Source organism: Leptodactylus fuscus, chromosome 7, assembly GCF_031893055.1.
Source record: "Leptodactylus fuscus isolate aLepFus1 chromosome 7, aLepFus1.hap2, whole genome shotgun sequence".
NCBI classification, from domain to species: Eukaryota; Metazoa; Chordata; class Amphibia; order Anura; family Leptodactylidae; genus Leptodactylus; species Leptodactylus fuscus.
The window spans coordinates 133,219,906-133,239,511 of NC_134271.1; the positions used below are offsets into that span (position 1 = coordinate 133,219,906).

General features: G+C 43.2%; 1 protein-coding gene across 1 annotated transcript in view; it reads right to left on the reverse strand.

Annotated features, from left to right (window-relative positions):
* Nucleotides 1–7,698: 7,698 nt before the first annotated feature.
* Nucleotides 7,699–19,606, reverse strand: part of LOC142214521 (scavenger receptor cysteine-rich type 1 protein M130-like) — a 75,246-nt gene continuing 63,338 nt past the window's right edge. Inside the window, exons 19-24 of the mRNA XM_075283470.1 lie at nucleotides 14,957–15,097; nucleotides 12,383–12,478; nucleotides 11,539–11,601; nucleotides 10,255–10,326; nucleotides 8,253–8,336; nucleotides 7,699–7,775 (exon numbers count right to left, since the gene is read on the reverse strand). Coding sequence (XP_075139571.1) covers nucleotides 7,699–7,775; nucleotides 8,253–8,336; nucleotides 10,255–10,326; nucleotides 11,539–11,601; nucleotides 12,383–12,478; nucleotides 14,957–15,097 — 533 coding nt within the window. The remainder of the gene's footprint in view (nucleotides 7,776–8,252; nucleotides 8,337–10,254; nucleotides 10,327–11,538; nucleotides 11,602–12,382; nucleotides 12,479–14,956; nucleotides 15,098–19,606) is intronic.

Consider the following 19,606-nt stretch of genomic DNA (forward strand, 5'->3'; position numbering starts at 1 on the left):
GTTCTAGACTATAATTAAGAACTTGTGACAGCCAGAGGGTGAGGGGACGATACAATAGGTACTCTAAGCTTAAGGGTTAGGCAGGGGAGGGGGTAGGGAAAATGGAGGGAGGATGGGGTAGGGAGAGGGCGTTGGGACGGAGGGTGTGGAAGCAAATTGTATTGAGGTGGCAGGGAGGAGATGAGTATTCATGCAATGTATGAAACCCCATTTCGAGGTATACTAGGGATGCATTATCTATCAATATGAGGCTGGAGTAGTATTGCCTAGGTATGAATTAAGGATGTGATAGTAAGTGTGTGGGGTAAACAGAACCAGTGAGCATGAACAGGTGTCTTAAAACAGGTATCAGAAGAACACAATAACAGAAACTTGGACCTGGGATACCAGGCAACAGCGGTGTGCCACGACTAGGTTGCGGGCCATGTCCACGGTAGGCCTCTCGTCCAGCCTGGGTATAGTGTCTCTAAGAGAGCAAAAATGTCCCGGACTTAATGGTGCGTTCGACCCGAGAGTTTGGCCGGGGAAATATTGGGGTGACGATGGAGGTGGGATAGCCAAGCCTGAGGCCGGGTGGGTAGAAAGGAAAACGGGACTAGGTGGTGGGGAGAGGAGGTGAGGGGGTGTCGGGGGGGGACAGTTCGATGGGGACAGTGGGGATCAGTCGATCGACTTACATGTCCATAGATTCAGGTAAGTGGAGTAATCGGAGAATGGAAGGTGCTTCCCGACTTAGTCTTCATCTGGCAGGTGCTGCTTGCTCTGTGCCTTCCTTGGTCGCTGTGGCTTCACAGCCCCGCTTCTCCATACAGCTGGGTCAGGGAGGTACGGTAGAGTGGTGATGTCTTCTGGGACCGGTAATCATGAAGATATTTGAAGCGGGGGAATGCCCAAGACAGTCCAGACAGCTCCTAAGTCTTCCGGCGTGCGAACCGTTAATCTTCTGCCCTGTTTTAGAATGGCTAGGCCAAATGGAAATAGCCAGGCATAGGGTATATTTTTTTCTTTTAAAACCTCCAGTAAAGGACACAGGGCTCTCCTCTTGGCTAACGTTGAGGGCGCGATGTCCTGATACATGTGGATTTCATGGTGTTCATGAAGGAGCAGGCGTTTGTCTCTGGCTGCCGTAAGCACTGCGGTCGTGTCTACTGTGGTTAGTAGGCCACATATGACGTCTCTAGGGGGCTCGGAGTCTTTGGGTTTCGGTCTCACTGCCCGATGTATCCTTTCGATGCGAATCTCGGAGGCTCTCTCTGGCCCTAGAAGGGAAGAGAAAATGGACGCCGCCACCTCCCTCAGGTCTTCAGGTAGGTACGTTTCAGGCAAGCCTTTTATTCTGAGATTACGTCGCCGATTCCTGTTTTCTAAATCTTCAATGAGATCATACGTTCTGTTGATATGCGAATGGTGTAGGTTCAAGAACTGAGTAGAGGCCGCAGCGTGGTCTGAAAGTGCGCCAGAGGAGGATTCTAAAATGTCCACTCGGTTACCCATTTTGTTCATATCCGCTCTCATCTCGCTAATTTCGGTCAGGAGAGGTGCCATGGCTTGATTGAGGACCTTTTTGAGGTACGCTCTGGTAATGGGTAGTGCTGAGGTATCCATTCTCTCTAGGCTGGCAGTGCTTTCAGCATCGGATTCATCGGCCGCTTCTCTATTCCCTGGTTCAGCCGTCGCCATCTTGCGCGCCATGATAGGCGATTGCTGGGCTTTTTTTCTGAAGAATTTATGTACTTCAGCCGGGGGCTGTTTTCCCAGCGGGGTACCCGGGGGGTCCCCAGACCTGTCGCGTCCATTCTTGCCCATTTTATCCGGTGTTTGATTGCTGGAAGACCGGGTTTTGGCTCTAACTCTGGCGGAGCTGCAGGCTCAGCAGTCCATCCAAGATGACGGTTAGGCTCCGCCCCCCCGAGCCTCCAAATACTATACACTGGGGTGTAAAGAGACCTCAGAGTATAATAATTTCCCAATCCAAATACAGAACAAAACTAGTCTTCTGGAGTTTTTCCATCTTTAGATACCACTATCGCTAGTTTGAACTTCATGCACCCCTGGACTCTCACCTAAGTCAAATATGTGCCAATTTGGAGTGTATTGTTTATTAATTAGAAGACTTCACCAGTTGTAGCCTGGTTGCTTCACCAGTTCAATACCGGATCTCCTGTTCAATGGCTCTGCCCTGCACTTCTCCTACCACCAACACAACATTTGAAAGAAACTGACATGCTTGTGTGTGGCGTCAATCTCTGAATGAATTAATACCTGGCCTCACCAGTTGCCAACATCTTCATACCTAGGCTCTTTCCTGAGTATAATAGATTTGTTGCATGTTCCTACCTGACTCTGTTGTGAGTTCCTTTTAGCCCTAAGGACAATGGATGCCCAGGACTGTGCCTATAAAAGGAGGCAAGTGACAGTGCCATATGACATATTACTCTGTAATGAAATATCAGCACATTCCTCAGAAGAGTCCAGGGAGTCCTACACCAGAGTCTGCACCGAGCCTTATAGTAAGAACAGCTAACCTCTACCCAGCACAAGTGCTGATAACTTCAGACACAATATATACATTGTAGGAATAGTATATTTGGCCCGCTGTAAATATATGTTGCACAAGCCTTACTTTTTTGCATTTTCATGCACAAGAAGTTTTTAAAGGCACCTAGCTAAAACTACAATAAACAGTATAACTCCACCATCTAGAGCTCTGTCTGTGATCTTGCACCTAAATATTGAAAAATAACATCAATTTTTACCAACACTAACAAAATCTTACAAGAGGCAAAAAGCTGCCTGTACAGACCCCTGAAACAAGTCTAGTGGCGATGATAGAATGTGGCAAACAATCTGGAGAAGTGTCAAGCACATGGAAACTTTCTATCGTGTTTGATGGAAGATCAAGATAACAGAAGCAAGATAAGCAACCTTAACCCAAACCGCATCACATGCTCCTCTGTGAGATCTGATATGTAGATTTCCACATTTGCAGCAGCAGAGTAAGGGGGCGTAGCAGCAGGGCTCACTTCTAGAGGTCCGAGCTCCCAATGTCAGCTAGAAGTCGTGTCTTGACCAGCAACCCAATGGTTCTAGAATGGTTGACTCGGTCATCCATTTCATCCCAAGTCACATCCGACACCCCCAGCCAAGTCGGTGGGTTTGTAAGACACAGCCTTTAGTTGGCATTGCCTGGGAGCAGGCCCTGTGCCCTCACCTGTCCTCAACCTGTCTCTGTCCTTTTCTGTTCCCTCAGCCAGAGAAATACTTTATGCTGTGGGCTCAGAGCCACTATATAGCGAGGATGTCAGCAGCTACTGCTCAGCCAAGATCTGGAGGAGAGATCAGCCGCTTCTTCCATTATGCAGGCAAGTAATGAGGAGAATGGCATGAGAGCTGGTGTTGCGAGCGGTCAGGCTGTTGGCTCAGAGGTCGATGAGGAGGACATCACTGACGTTCAGGCAGTACTCAATGATGATGTAGCCGATCGCAACTAGGAGCTGCATGATGAAGGAGCTTCATCATCATCGAGAGAAGAGGGTGGCAGGTTGCACTTCAGGCAGCGGAGTTGCCAGCAACTCGGCAGCATGGCTGGGAGTCAGCATGGGACGTTAAGAGCCAAACATGCCCAGGGTAGACCACCCCATTTGCAGGAGCCTACCTGCTTGGAAAGTAGTGGTGCAGAGGTTCATAGAAGCAATGGCAGTAGCAGTAAGTCAGTGTGGAGTGTTGGGGGTAAAATCAACTCCTCAGCAATGTGGAAGTTTGTTATTAAGCTGCCAGGGTTGTTGAACATGGCCAAAAGTCATATCTGTGGGCAGAAGGTGAAGCGTGGCCAGGGTGCTAATGTTGGCACCACAGCCCTGCATCAACATATTCAGCATCATCATAAAGTGGCCTGGGAGAACCATGGCTCCAATGTGGTGGCCCAGCCTACCTCCTCAGTAACTGCTTTATCATGCAGTGGCATGCTGCACATTGCTGGCAGTCAAGGCTCTACCACCTAAGCTAAAGGAAGCTGTGTGTCCTTCCCATCTGCTGATCCTGCTGCTCCTCTGTGGCCTCCTCTTGCTGCTACTACCTCAACACTATGTCACTTCTTCTGCTGCTCCCACCCTTCCCACTCCATGACTGAAACACTATTTTGCCTTTTTGGCTTGGTTGACATCATCATTTATTTGACCAAATCTTCTGTTATGTCAGAGGGAAGGAAAAATGAGACGGACAATGGATCCTGTCTGTGTAACAGCTGGAATGCCGGTATGGTCCCATCAGAATTAGCTTATGATTTGGTAGCCGAAAGTAGGAGTGGATACAAAACACAGAAGATATGCAAATATTCCATTCACGTGTCATCTCTGTCGTATTGACTCACGGTATGTTTGTCACTTTTGTAGATTTGCGAGAAATGGCTTTAAAGGGAGTCTATCATTAGAAAATGATGATTTTAAGTAATGGTACATTGGACTAACCTCTAAGTAGGCTATTCTACTTCTACTCCTACCTGTCATCCACTTGTGGTCCCCACCATTTCTTTAGAAAAGCGTTTATTCTGATATGACACACCAGTATCATCAACTGCTTGTTGTCCTTTAGTACCTCCTGTTCACTCTCCCCTGCATCTTCTCCTTGCCTTCATTTTTGCGTAGGCCTCTTACTCAACACTATATGGGGTTGAAAACCTGCACATGTGCAGTCGGTTCTGTCAGAATCCAAAGTTTGCAGAGACGATTGCGCATGTGCGGTATTTCAACTACGTATAGTGCAGCGTCAGATGCCTTTGCAAGACTGAAGACAAGGAGAAGATGCAGGGAAGCGTGAACAGGAGGCAATAAGGAGCCACGAGCAGTTGATGATGCTGGGGTGCTCAGAGAATGAGGGAACACCTCTGATGCTCCCTAAGCATAATTTGCATATGAGAATAAATGTTTTTTTTAAAAAAACAGCGGGGACCACAAGAGAATGAGAGGTAGGAGTAGAATGAAGAGAATGAGAGGTAGGAGTAGAATGAAGAGAATGAGAGGTAGGAGTAGAATAGCCCTTTTAAAGGCTATTCCAATGTGCCATTACTTAAAAATGTCATTTTCTAATGATAGACTCCCTTTAAAATGTTAAGCAAATGAGGCAGCTCAATAGGATGAGTAATTTCATAGAAGTAGGAGGATCAAAACCCCATGCACAGAGTGGCCGAGGCTGCAGATGGCTTGGGTCTGAGAGTTAAAAACAGTTAAACAGGAAACTGAAGGCCCACCCCCAGTGCACCAATAGCATAAGATATCAAAGTTGTTGTTGTTGTTTTTTGTTTTTTTTTAAACAAAAGGGAATCTGGGAATCTGTACTTTTGGAATATAAATACTAATTTGGCAATTAAATCCACATCATGATATTAGACTTTTTAACTGAGTCATGCATGATGTTAAGGATGCTGCCCTCTAGAGTGCGGAGGACAGAGTGCACTGTTCTAATTACATCCTGAAAAATAGATTTGCATATTTTTTACATAAGAAAGGTATTCTGTTTTATCACTGTAATATCCATTGTAACATGGTGGCATATTGTATCTTGGGGTTGTCAAAAATGAAGGCTGTGCAGGAGAACTTCAGGGTTTCTCACTAGTTTGGCAGCACTGAGAATAAGCTTCATACTGTTGGATGTAAGTGGCTCCTGCATGGTGTGGAGGCTGTGGTAGGAAAGAAGCTCAGAGGGAATTGAAAGGAGCTAGGGGGCCACACAGTGGCTCAGTGGTTAGTACTGCAGCCTTGCAGTGCTGGAATCCTGGTGTCCAAATCCCGCCAAGGGCAAAAAAAAACCATCTGCAAGGAGTTTGTATGTTCTCCCCATGTTTGCATGGATTTCCATCCCATATTCCAAAGACATACTGATAGGGAAAAATGTGCATTGTGAGCTCTATGTGGGGCTCACAATCTACATTAATAATAATAATAATAATAATAATAATAATAATAAAAAAAAGGAATTGAAAGGAGCTGCAGAAACCTGTGTCAGGGTCCGGGGTTGCTAGGTGGGGTGGCATAGACACACAAGTCCAGTTTCTTTAGTCCAAAACAAAGGTAGAGTTTTATTTTCACTGAAAAATACAGTGCAGCAACAAAAGAAAACAATACAAAAATAAATACCTGCCCGGCTAGGCTCTAACTAAACATAGAACAGGTTACCTCACCTAGGATAACAGAAATCCAAAAGCCAGTAGAATCATTCAGGGGACAGCTCCAAAAATATGACCTCTCTCTTTGGCTCTCCAGCCAAGCTCTGCCAAAGTGTTACTGCTGGAGCATCTTCTTAAGCCTCCTTGATAAGGAAACTCTCTGCAGTTGAGTCGCTGCCGGAACATCCCCAAAGTGTGGACCGGAGGGGGGTGGAATGACAGGTCCCACTAGTAACCTACCTGCCATTCCTAAAAATCCAGCCCAGTAACTGGAACTTTGAAATAACCCTCAGCAGACAATAGTTATCTGCTGAGAAATGTTATTTCTAGAGTTTCCTCAGTTCACTCACCTTAGTAGTCTGGGTGAGATGTACACCTCCTCCATTACCTGACCAGCCATTGGCTTACACCTGCTAGTCAGGAAGAGAAAAGAAAACTGTAAGGGCTATGTGACTATCTGAGGGCTCCACTACTGACACCATTTGTCAGAATTGTCAGGTGGTCAGTCCACTCATAATGCCCATGGAGAGAATCAGGGGACAGATCTCAATGGAGAAGAAAAAGAAAAAGAATACAGAAATACACAATTTCACAGAAAAGTGCCAAAATAAATTAATAAACTGTAATACTAAATGTATTAATCTCACAAATGCTGCCAGAGAATTAAAAGTTGTTTGAAAGTTTAGTAACCCTTTAACTTTAATGTTTCAATGGTTATTCAATGGCTTTTGTTGTGAGCTATGACATGGAAACAATTCTGGAGAAGGTAGCTCGATAAAAGCAGTGGTGTGGACCCAACCAGTCAGAGACAGGGACACAAAACTGTAGCAAAACCAGTTTATTTAATAAACAACAAAATAAACAAACCTTTACGTCAGGCACAAGATAAGCAAAAATAAAATACAGCCTTAACTTCAGGCAAAAAGGAAATACAAAACCCTGCTTGTCTGAGCACTAACAAAATACTAACTGTGCATGTGGCTTACTACCAACCATATGACCAATACAACACTGTACCATAACACAAGGCTCTCTGTATTAGGAAAGACCCAGTCGCTTCTTCTTCTCCCAGGATCTGCCCTGAAGTGCAGGCTCTGCAGCCTTTTATGGCCCAGTAATGAGCCTATGACCCACAACGAGGCTGAGGCTTATTCAAGATCTGTCCTGGACCACTCCAGCACTTTGTCACCGTCTCAAACAAATTATTAGATTCAAGTTAAGCTTTGTTATAACTGTATATGATTTTACAGATTGTACAAATCTATCTTTAAAAAGTGTTGAGAAAATAAAAATAAAATATTTTCACAGTACTTGAAAGCGCTAAAAATTATTGATAAAAACACAAATTACTTTTTGTATTTTTTTAATTATGTTTAGTAATAATTGATCTATCAGCAAGCAAAGAGAATTGAAATGATAAATGAATGAGTCTTCACAATTCACTAAAGTACAAAATAGCAGAATCTCCATTTTATTTGTGTTATATTGAAATTCTGAAATTCAGATTTGGAATTCTGCGTAAGAATTTTTGGTATTGATCATATAGCATCGTCATAATCCTCATCGGCAGGAAGACGTGTGACGCCTTGATTGTCAGATACACTCAAGTCAAGGTCTGGAAAAACATAAAAAAGAAACATAATGGACTACTGCTAAATTGACAAATTCGATCATTTTCCAGCCGATCCCGATTACAAAATTTGCTCGATCGCCGATCGGGATCCGATCTTTCCCGATCCCAATCGCTCAACCCTAGTTACTGTATGTTTATGGAGTGGGGTTGAGCCGATCTTGATATTTCAGGATCGTTTTTAAAGTCTTATTTTTGTTCATTTTATAGATGATCCCGATCCCGATTTTGAAATTTGCTCGATCGCGATCCGATCTTTCCCGATCCCGATCTCTCAACCCTAATTGTAACCAAGCAGATCTATATTTATGGAGTTCTGGATTTGGTTGCTTTAAGTTTTCTGGGCTTGCTGGTTGTTATCCATATGTGAAAATTGTAATGGTTTATATATTATAATTAAAACAATGTAATAACCTTAATAAAAGAAAGACCTATTAAACTAGTCATTATACATATACACACCATTATCTTTCCCATTATCGTCCCCATCAGGATTTATAGACTGAGACAAATGATCATCCACATCATCATACCCATTTTCTATACCTAGGGAAAAAAAAGCAAAAAAACAAACAAACTGCATAATGTACTAATATATTATATTGTAATAATTTATATACTATATTGACCTCAGAATAATTTTTAAATAAAATAAATATAATAAATAGAGATGAGCAAACAGTAAAATATTCGATATTCGTTTCGAATAGCCGAATATCGAACCCCTTCATAGTCTATGGGGAAAAATGCTTAGCTTCAGGGGATCCCACCATTTGACTCAGGAGGGTCACCAAGTCCACTATCACACCCCAGGAAGTGATGCCAACACCCTGGAAAGCAACTGGGACAGCAGGGGAAGCATGTCTGGGGGCATCTAACAAGGCCAAGTCACTGTATTATGTCGGGATCCCTGTCAGCTTGCGATATGCGCGAGCTGACTTTTTCCCATAGGAATGCATTGACCAGCGTTGATTGGCTGAATGCCATACAGAGTACAGCATTTGGCCAATCAACACTCGTTCTGCCTCCTCGTCTGTGAGGAGGCGGAGTCTAAGATCGGACCAGAATGGAGACTTCTGTGGACCGCTCTTAGACTCCGCCTCCACCGGCAGAACTGGTCAATGTATTCCTATGCCGAGATGTAGCAGTGCTGGCACTGCTACACCGGATATTTAGCAGAGTGTGCATTGAACCCTGCTGCACACTCAGCTCTGCTGCATGGGACTGCTACATCGGACACTGCTACATCAGACCGTGAGTTCAGCTGGGATACTCTGGAGATGCAGCCAAGCAGAGCGCACGCCCAGCACTGCTACATCGGAGATGAAGAAGAGCTGGCCGTTGGCTGAGCTCGGCTAATCTGGAGTAGCCAAGCTGAGCGCACGGCCCGATGTAGCAGTGTCCGATGTAACAGAGCTGAGAGTGCAGCAGGTCCCCTGAGAAACGATCTGGCAGTAACATCTTAACCCTATGAAGGGAAGAAACAGCTGTGGATGATGCAGCAGCCTCAGTGAGGGCCCCTTCACACGGCGTAAGCGCTCGGCTCATTCCGAGTCGTACACGTGAGCGCTTCTAAACAATTCCAATTCACTTCAATGGGAGCTCTCGTAAAGCCGGCTTTACGAGCACTCCCATTGAAGTGAATGGGAAGAATTTAGAAGCGCTCACGTGTACGGCTCAGAATGAGCCGAGCGTTTACGCCGTGTGAAGGGGCCCTAAGGGTCTGAACCTGTTTAGCTAGCTCAGCTACCAGGATCCATGCTTATCAGGAGAGAAGCAATGGCAGTAGGTTTTTGGGCTTGCTATTATGTTAGGGAATTGCTAGGACAGCAATTCCCCAGTAGCTGTTGAACCCTGAGACGGGACACAAGAGACAGTGAGCCCTAAGCTGAAACCCCCAACTTTCCCTTCCTATTGCCAGGCCCTATCCTATGTACTAGGCGGCAACCACGAAGACAGTCCCTTCCTGTATAGGTGAGACACAAAACACAGACAAAACGGACAACAACAAAGAGAGGTCAGCTAGCCAAGGGTCAATAATAGTCGAGCGATGCAGTAACAAAGCGGAGTCCAAAAGAATAGTCGGTAGGGAAAGCCAGAGATCAAGGATGAGAATACAAGCAAAATAGTGACAGCGAGGAGCGAGTATGCACACGGCAATAGCAAGCACTGGTGTGAATGAGAGCCAAGATTAAATAGGGGAGGAAGAACCCGCCCATGGAGTTGACAGGAAGGCAAGCTGTCAATCACACAAATTAACACTTAATGAACAGAGGCAAACAAGGGCAGAAGACGGGAGTGGTACAAATACAATCTCAGAACTAGAGCCGTGTTCACACAGTGCGACCAAGAACATTAAGCCAAGAACCAAACTGCACACACCTCCTGCACCGCCGCATGCGAACAGAGGGTGGCGCAGAGACCTGAACAGGCAGAGATGTAACTATTGTATTACTATACAAACCATTATTGTCCTGAACAGGATTTAAAGACTGAGACAAATGATCGTCCACATCATCATATCCATTTTCAATCCCTAGGGCAAAATTGTAGTGATTTATATATTATATTGACCCAAAAATAAACATGATTATTAGACAAAACATGCAGACAGGAATATTAATATGATAATAGAAACTTCATCATGGATGCCACCATTTTTTTTCTATATTGGTTTTCTATTTATTCGAATTGTGAGTGGCCATGTGATATTTTCAGAGAAGAGATGTGTAGAGATGTGAGATGTGTCTAAAACTAATGTACCCAGAATATTATATATAATATTTCTAAACCTTGAATATCTATAAAAACTCATATTTGTCTACTTTGGATGAAGGTAAAAGACACAGTCATTGTTAAATGGGTTATACCAAGTTTTGAAGCACTATACTTGGCTACTTTTGGTGCTCCCGTGAATAATGAATTGAGTTGCAGGGCTCTAGCTTGGCCTGGTGCTCCATGAAAAATAGAGAAGTGGACTCACATTCTATAGAGCAGGGGTACTTACACTTTTTCAGCATGTGAGCTACTTTATAAAGTGACCAAGGCAAAAGATCTACTACCCACTTCTTGTGGGCGGGCCTGGGGTGGGCCTGTGGGTGGGGCAGGACATGTGGCGGGGCCAGGAGAAGCGTGGGAGCAGGAGACTGTGGCGTTCTGAGGCCACCCAGGGATCCCCGGTGTTTGCTTGTTCTCAGCCCAGGCTGACAGTTATCTCTGGGCACTGGCGGGCTGGGGCTGTGGCAGCCCTGCCAGTGTCTGGAGATGACTCTCAGCCTGGGCTGAGAACAAGCAGCACCCCGGCCCCCTCCATCCCTAAGAGCGGGGAGCGCGTCATCCCCCGGAGCTGCTGCTGCCCGGCCTGCAAGTGTCCGGAGTGCTTGTTCACAGCGCAGACTGAGAGTCGACTCTCAGCCTGCACTGTGAACAAGCAGACACCAGGGATCCCTGGCTGCATCCTGCAATTGACCCATACGTCCATTGCGATTGACCGGTAGTTCGCGATCGACGTATTGGGCACCCCTGCTCTAGATCAATGGGGACGGCAGTAGGCCCCACCTCGAACATAGAGTTATACCGTATTGATAGAGAATAACTTAAAACTTGGTATAACCTATTTAATCATTGAGAAAGATATATTTTAGTAAATAATAATTGCAAAAAATTATAAAAAAAAATTGAGTATTTAAAAAAAATTTCATAATCATAATTTCTGTTAAAGTAGTCATTACTGTGAGCAAATACAAACCACCATTGTCGTCTTTTAAAGACTGAGACAAATGATCATCCATATCCTCATATCCATCATATCCTAGAAGCAAATTGTAAGGATTTATATATTAGAATGACTCCACAATAAATTGGATTATTTGACAAAACATGCAGACAAGTATATTAACATGATATTGCTGCTGCGCCTGTCCGACGGCAATTTTGGTGTAGCTCGCTGGAGAACTGGGCATACTGCTCAGTATGCCCAAGATGAGAACTGCCAGAGCGGGATTGGAGACAAGAGGGTGGCACAGTATGTGCGGAGGAGGAGGGCAGACGGAGCACAAGCACTAGAGGAGGCGGAATGAAAGGTATGACACAGAAGGGTGCTCAGAGATCCTGGGGAACGCGCAGGGTGCTCCATAGGGTCATTTGCGTAAAGTTATTCACCAGGATTATAATGGAATGGTGCGGAGAATCTAAAAAGACAAGGTGGCAGTAGAATAGCCTTTTTAAAGCCTATTCAGGCACATCTTTATCTGAAAACCACTGACACCAATGATAGATTCCCTTTAAGGCCTCACCAATTTTCCATCTTTTTTAACCCAGGACACAGGACTGCCCACCTGACAGTACAGGCATATCTGAACTGAAAATAACTGCATTGATTGCTATAGAAAGGGTGGAGTGAACAGTGTAAAACGCTGGAGTCGGCAAATGTGGAGAAAGGTCCTCTATAGAGACTTTATATACAGTAACTACTGTATATTACAACTCCTATAAACAACATTACTTATTTATCCTCTCAGATTCCAATTGATCTACAATTATAACTGGTGCTAGAGACCAAAATAGTTCAAATGTAAATCTTTATTACTTACCAAGTGTTGATGATGGAGGATCTTTTTTTCCAACAGATCTTAAGTAAACCTTTTCATACACAGGTTCATTAGATGACGCATGAATGGAATGAAGGGCTGAACAACATAATGTCACATAACACAAACAATATTATAATGTTAGAAGTGTAGAAACATATAAATCAGGCTATAAGGTCAAAATGGACAAATCTATCTATCTATCTATCTATCTATCTATCTATCTATCTATCTATCTATTGCCTATCTATCTATCTATCTATTGCCTATCTATCTATCTATCTATCTATTGCCTATCTATCTATCTATCTATCTATCTAATATCTATCTATCTATCTATCTATCTATCTATCTATCTATCTATCGCCTATCTATCTATCTATCTATCTATCTATCTCTCTCCTATCTATCTATCTATCTATCTATCTATCTATCTCCTATCTATCTATCTATCTATCTATCTATCTATCTATCTATCGCCTATCTATCTATCTATCTATCTATCTATTGCCTATCTATCTATCTATCTATCTATCTATCTATCTATCTCCTATCTATCTATCTATCTATCTATCTATCTATCTATCTATCTATCTATCTCCTATCTATCTATCTATCTATCTATCTATCTATCGCCTATCTATCTATCTCCTATCTATCTATCTATCTATCTATCTATCTATCTATCTCCTATCTATCTATCTATCTATCTATCTATCTATCTATCTATCTATCTATCTATCGCCTATCTATCTATCATCTATCTATCTATCTGACATATAGAAAAAAGTTATAATCTCAGAATACTAAATGTGAGCTAATATTTTACAGTTTTAGTTGTCTGTGTTATAGGATATTTTTCTCTATATATCTAGTGGTGAGAAGTTGTTGGGTTTCTGATGAGTCCCAGACTATATAAAATTTTGTATTTGTGGTGTTATCCATTGGCAACCGATCAAGACAACAACTTGAGACTGCAAGATATTTAGAGAAAATCTTTTAAACTCTGCAGAATTTTGAACTACTTATATTTACCTAAATGTTTAATTTTTACTTATTTACAAATATAGATATCATTATGTTTATTGGAATATCCCTTTAAGTTTGTTTCGCAGATAAAAAAAAACACTAGCATACTCTAAGCACAAAATATCAAAGTCAGGGGCATAACTATCGAGGTAGCAGCGCAAACAAATGCCACAGGGCATGGGAAAGTAGGGGCCTGGCGGCAACCACTGCTGCTGAATGTTTTTTTTTTTAATAGGCCGTTAGCTTCTGGAGTAACACCAGCAAGTAACAGGCCCTATTTACTGCAGCGCCGGATGCTGTGGGGTGCTGCTTGAAGATGGATGCGGCAGCGCCCAACATTTTGCAGAAGAGCTGCCACCTCCACAGTCCATCTTTTAACAGTAGTGAAGCCAGCAATTGCTGGCTTCAATACTGTACCCAAACAGGGGCCACCTGCTGTCCGGGCCCCTGCTGCCTCCCAGCACTTGCATGATGACAGCAGGCAAGAGAAACTTCTATCTCCTGTCCGCGGTCCCCAAGTCCTGATACCTTCTGCTGGTGTCTATCCTAGTGGGCTACAGGACCTTTGATGAGTGTCATGATGTCAGCAAAGGTGCTTTAACTTACTAAGATATGATCAGACTCTTCTTTGGGCACAGCTATTCCGGATTATACAGGTCAGTGTACAATGGGGGGAATGGGTTGCAGGCTACCTGTGAGCAAGAGGAGGGAATGGGGGGTGCAGACTGTGAACAAGAGGAGGGAATGGAGGGTGCAGGCTGTGTGTGAGCAAGAGGAGAGAATGGGGGGGGTGGAGACTGTGAGCAAGAGGAGGGAATAGGGGTGCAGTCTGTGTGGGAGCAAGAGGGGTACATGGGCGTGCAGGCTGTGTGTGAGCAAAGAGGGAAAAGTGGGGGCAGAGGCTGTATGTGAGAAAGAAGGGGTAATGGGTGGTGCAGGCTGTGGGTGAGCAAGAGTGTGGTGGAATGGGGGGGTTCCCCTCCACATCACCCTCTTGCTTGCACACAGCTTGCACCCCCCCCCTTGCTCGCACACATTCTTCACCTCCATTTCCCCTCTTGCTTGCACTCTCATTCCCCCCTCTTGCTTGCACCCCCATTCCCCCTCTTGCTCTTGCTCACATACAGCCTGCACGTCCATGTACCCCTCTTAAGAAGAGGGCCCTTGTCAAAAGTTCACTACACGGCCCCGCTATTCCTAGTTATGCCACTGATCAAAGTGAATTGTTTTGGAATGATTTTCATGTTATATATAGAGAAATGTAAGGTTATAGAAGAGACCGATACAATGTTATAGTACTGATTCAGTATATTCCATGAACTCCTTAGAGGACTAGAAATACACTCTAAAGAAACAAGATAACACTAGCAAGACAATACTAGTCCCTGCCTAATGTCATGGTTTACTGTAGATAAATGGAGAATTGTTCAACTTTAGCTAAATCTTGCTTAAAGTTCAATTTTACAACAAAATTCAAAGCTAGTGAAACATTTTGCTAATCTGTACACATGAGGATATAGTAGGTAAAAAGTATATCCACAGACTTACTTTTCTTGTACCTCCTGAAATTTCTTAACAAGTATCCAATAATCATTATTGCCACACCAAATAGGAGTGAGAATATAATAAAAAATGTAAGAAACACATTTGGAATATTGTTTAGTGCCTGGTGATTTGTTACAAGTTGTGCTAAAAAAAAGAAAAGAAACTTTAAATTATATCAAACGATATATCTAAGCCCCGATTCACATCTGCGCTCGGTATTCTATTCAGGGAGTCCACTTGGGGACCCCCCCAAAATGGAATACCAAATACATTGATAGGTGGTGAGCAATGAAACCACATGGACCCCATAGGCTATAATGGGGTCCGTGTGATTTCTGCACAGTGTCCGCAGGAATCATGCAAAAGGAATAGTACTTCAAGCAGTACATTTCTCTCTGCATGATTTGTGCGGACACCACACTTATAATCTATGGGGTCTATGTGGTTTCATTGCTCACCGCTTTTTAATGCGTTCGGTATTCCGTTCAGGGGGTCCCCAAGCAGACTCCCCAAACAGGATTCTGAATGCAGATGTAAACCAGGCCTGTTAGAGATGAATAACAACACACTATGGAAATCTACCAATATTTCCATCTCTAACAAGATGTTTTAGTTCAGTTTTAGTGTCTATAAAATGATAATATTGCAATACAGGAATTTATATTTTGGGAGATACATTGGGAGCGATGTAAGATTCAGTTTGCATCCAAATTGTAGCTCGTTTCATTGGCTTTTGCCAGTTTATTATACCATTTTTATAGTGATTTGCATCTTTAGTAGAGATGAGCGAACAGTAAAATGTTCGAGATTCGATATTTGTTTCGAGTAGCCCTTCAATATTCGACTACTCGAATTGAATATCGAACCCTATTATAGTCTATGGGGGGAAAGTTCTCATTTCAGGGGTAAGCAACATTTGATCAAATTATACTTACCAAGTTTACGAGTGAGGGTCGGGCTGGATCCTCCGAGAAGTCTTCTCCGTGCAGCGTCCCCGTGGCGTCTTCCAGCTCTGAATTCACTCTGCCAGGCATCGGGCCTGGGCAGAGCCGACTGCGCATGCCCACACTACAAGTGGGCATGCGCAGTCGGCTCTGCCCAGGCCCGATGCCTGGCAGAGTGAATTCAGAGCCGGAAGACGCCGCGGGGACGCTGCAAGGAGAAGACTTCTAAAGGTAAGAGAAGAACCAGCGTTGATTGGCCGACTGTATAGCATTCGGCCAATCAATGCTGGTTCTGCATCAAACTTTTCCATTCGAATAGCGGGTGGTACTCGATCGACTACGAGTATTTCGAATACCATAGTATTCGATCGAATACCTACTTGATCGAATACTACTCGCTCATCTCTAATCTTTAGAAACTTTTTTCCGAACTGTCGATCAACGTGGACGTATTTTACATGGCTCATAGGTTTATGCTTAATTTATTACATGCAACAAATTTTTGAGCAAGCACATTCCACCTCTAATAAGGCTTAGAAAATACATCAAAAATCTTAGTAGACTCTCGAGCCCTTCCTCCTGGAGAATTGCGACCAGTTTATGAATCAGCCTGAGATATTTTGGTAAACTAGTTAATAAAATTCCTTTGTGATAAAGTGACTCATAGCAATTAGAGATGAGCGAGTAGTATTCAATCGAGTAGGTATTAGATCGAATACTACGGTATTCAAAATACTCGTACTCAGTCGAATACCACATGGTAAACACAGTAAAAATTTGATTCTCCTCCCACCTTCCCTGGCAATTTTTTTTACACCAATAACTATGCAGGGGAGGTGGGACAGGAACTAGGACAACGTAGGCATTTAAAAAAACGTATACAGTAGAGATGAGCGAGTAGTGAAATATTTGAAAATTCAAAATTCGATTTGAGTAGACCTCAATATTCGACTATTCGATCGAATACCTACTCGCTCATCTCTAATAGCAATATATCATATCAATATAGCTAATTTAAATATTTTTTTTTGAATAATCAGTGAAGATTTAATATTAATACACATTTAGGTTTATGATTTACACATTAGTAGGCCATAATGTAATCTAATTATAACATACAACATATTACCTGCTGTGGTGATTGACATAGTAATGGCATTATTTTCCGTGGATCCTATTAATGAAAGAAATATAGTATAAACAAATATGTTTCCAAGTGTTTTTATGTGTATGTATGCATGCTATGTATATACAGGCCGATAGTACTGCCGCTATCTGCCTATCCATCACTGTACATATAGTACTGCCACTATCTGCCTATCCATCACTGTACATATAGTACTGCCACTATCTGCCTATCCATCATGGTACAAATAGTACTGCCGCTATCTACCTGTCCATCATGGTACAAATAGTACTGCCGCTATCTACCTATCCATCATGGTACATATAGTACTGCCGCTATCTACCTATCCATCATGGTACATATAGTACTGCCGCTATCTACCTATCCATCATGGTACATATAGTACTGCCGCTATCTACCTATCCATCACTGTACATATAGTACTGCCGCTATCTACCTATCCATCATGGTACATATAGTATTGCCGCTATCTACCTATCCATCATGGTACATATAGTACTGCCGCTATCTATCTATCCATCACTGTACATATAGTACTGCCGCTATCTACCTATCCATCATGGTACAAATAGTACTGCCGCTATCTGCCTATCCATCATGGTACAAATAGTACTGCCGCTATCTACCTATCCATCATGGTGTATCCCCCATACTCTGGAACTCCTTACCACGCCACATAAGGCTGACCCCCACAATCACAGGATTCAAGAAGGTCCTGAAGACTCACCTATTCAGGAAGGCCTACAACCTCCAATAACATTATCACTGCACCACCATCTGTACAGTCTCCCCCTCTCCTTCTGTCTCTACCCCCCTTCCCCCATAGATTGTAAGCCCTCGCGGGCAGGGCCCTCTACCCCACTGTGCCAGTCGGTCACTGTTAGTATTATATCTACCTGTATATTCTGTGTACTGTATGTAACCCCCAAATGTAAAGCACCATGGAATCAATATAATAATGTGCAGCACCATGGAATTAATATAATAATGTACAGCGCCATGGAATTAATGGTGCTATATAAATAAACAATAAAAATAAATAATAATAATAATAATAATAATAATAATAATAATAATAATAATAATAATAAATGGTACAGATAGTACTGCCGCTATCTGCCTATCCATCATGGTACATATAGTACTGCCGCTATCTGCCTGTCCATCATGGTACATATAGTACTGCCGCTATCTGCCTGTCCATCATGGTACATATAGCACTGCCGCTATCTGCCTATCCATCATTGTACATATAGTACTGCCGCTATCTGCCTATCCATCATGGTACATATAGTACTGCCGCTATCTGCCTATCCATCATGGTACATATAGCACTGCCGCTATCTGCCTATCCATCATGGTACATATAGCACTGCCGCTATCTGTCTATCCATCATGGTACATATAGTACTGCCGCTGTCTGCCTATCCATCATGGTACATATAGTACTGCCGCTATCTGCCTATCCATCATGGTACATATAGTACTGCCGCTATCTGCCTATCCATCATGGTACATATAGTACTGCCGCTATCTGCCTGTCCATCATGGTACATATAGCACTGCCGCTATCTGCCTATCCATCATTGTACATATAGTACTGCCGCTATCTGCCTGTCCATCATGGTACATATAGTACTGCCGCTATCTGCCTATCCATCATGGTACATATAGTACTGCCGCTATCTGCCTATCCATCATGGTACATATAGTACTGCCGCTATCTGCCTATCCATCATGGTACATATAGTACTGCCGCTATCTGCCTGTCCATCATGGTACATATAGCACTGCCGCTATCTGCCTATCCATCATTGTACATATAGTACTGCCGCTATCTGCCTGTCCATCATGGTACATATAGTACTGCCGCTATCTGCCTATCCAGCATGGTACATATAGTACTGCTGCTATCTGCCTATCCATCATGGTACATATAGTACTGCCGCTATCTGCCTGTCCATCATGGTACATATAGCACTGCCGCTATCTGCCTATCCATCATGGTACATATAGTACTGCCGCTATCTGCCTGTCCATCATGGTACATATAGCACTGCCGCTATCTGCCTATCCATCATGGTACATATAGTACTGCCGCTATCTGCCTATCCATCATTGTACATATAGTACTGCCGCTATCTGCCTATCCATCATGGTACATATAGTACTGCCGCTATCTGCCTATCCATCATTGTACATATAGTACTGTCGCTATCTGCCTATCCATCATGGTACATATAGTACTGCCGCTGTCTGCCTATCCATCATGGTACATATAGTACTGCCGCTGTCTGCCTATCCATCATGGTACATATAGTACTGCTGCTATCTGCCTATCCATCATGGTACATATAGTACTGCCGCTATCTGCCTGTCCATCATGGTACATATAATACTAATACCCCTGTACAGGGGATAGTCTCTTTCTTTGTTCCCCAAATTCCTTAATGTACTTACACCGCTACCACACAATTGGACTTCTCATGCTTTGGCCATTATGTACCATACTGCTTCTGTCATGAAAGACCATTGCATCTTCACTTTCCAAACATCAAATCT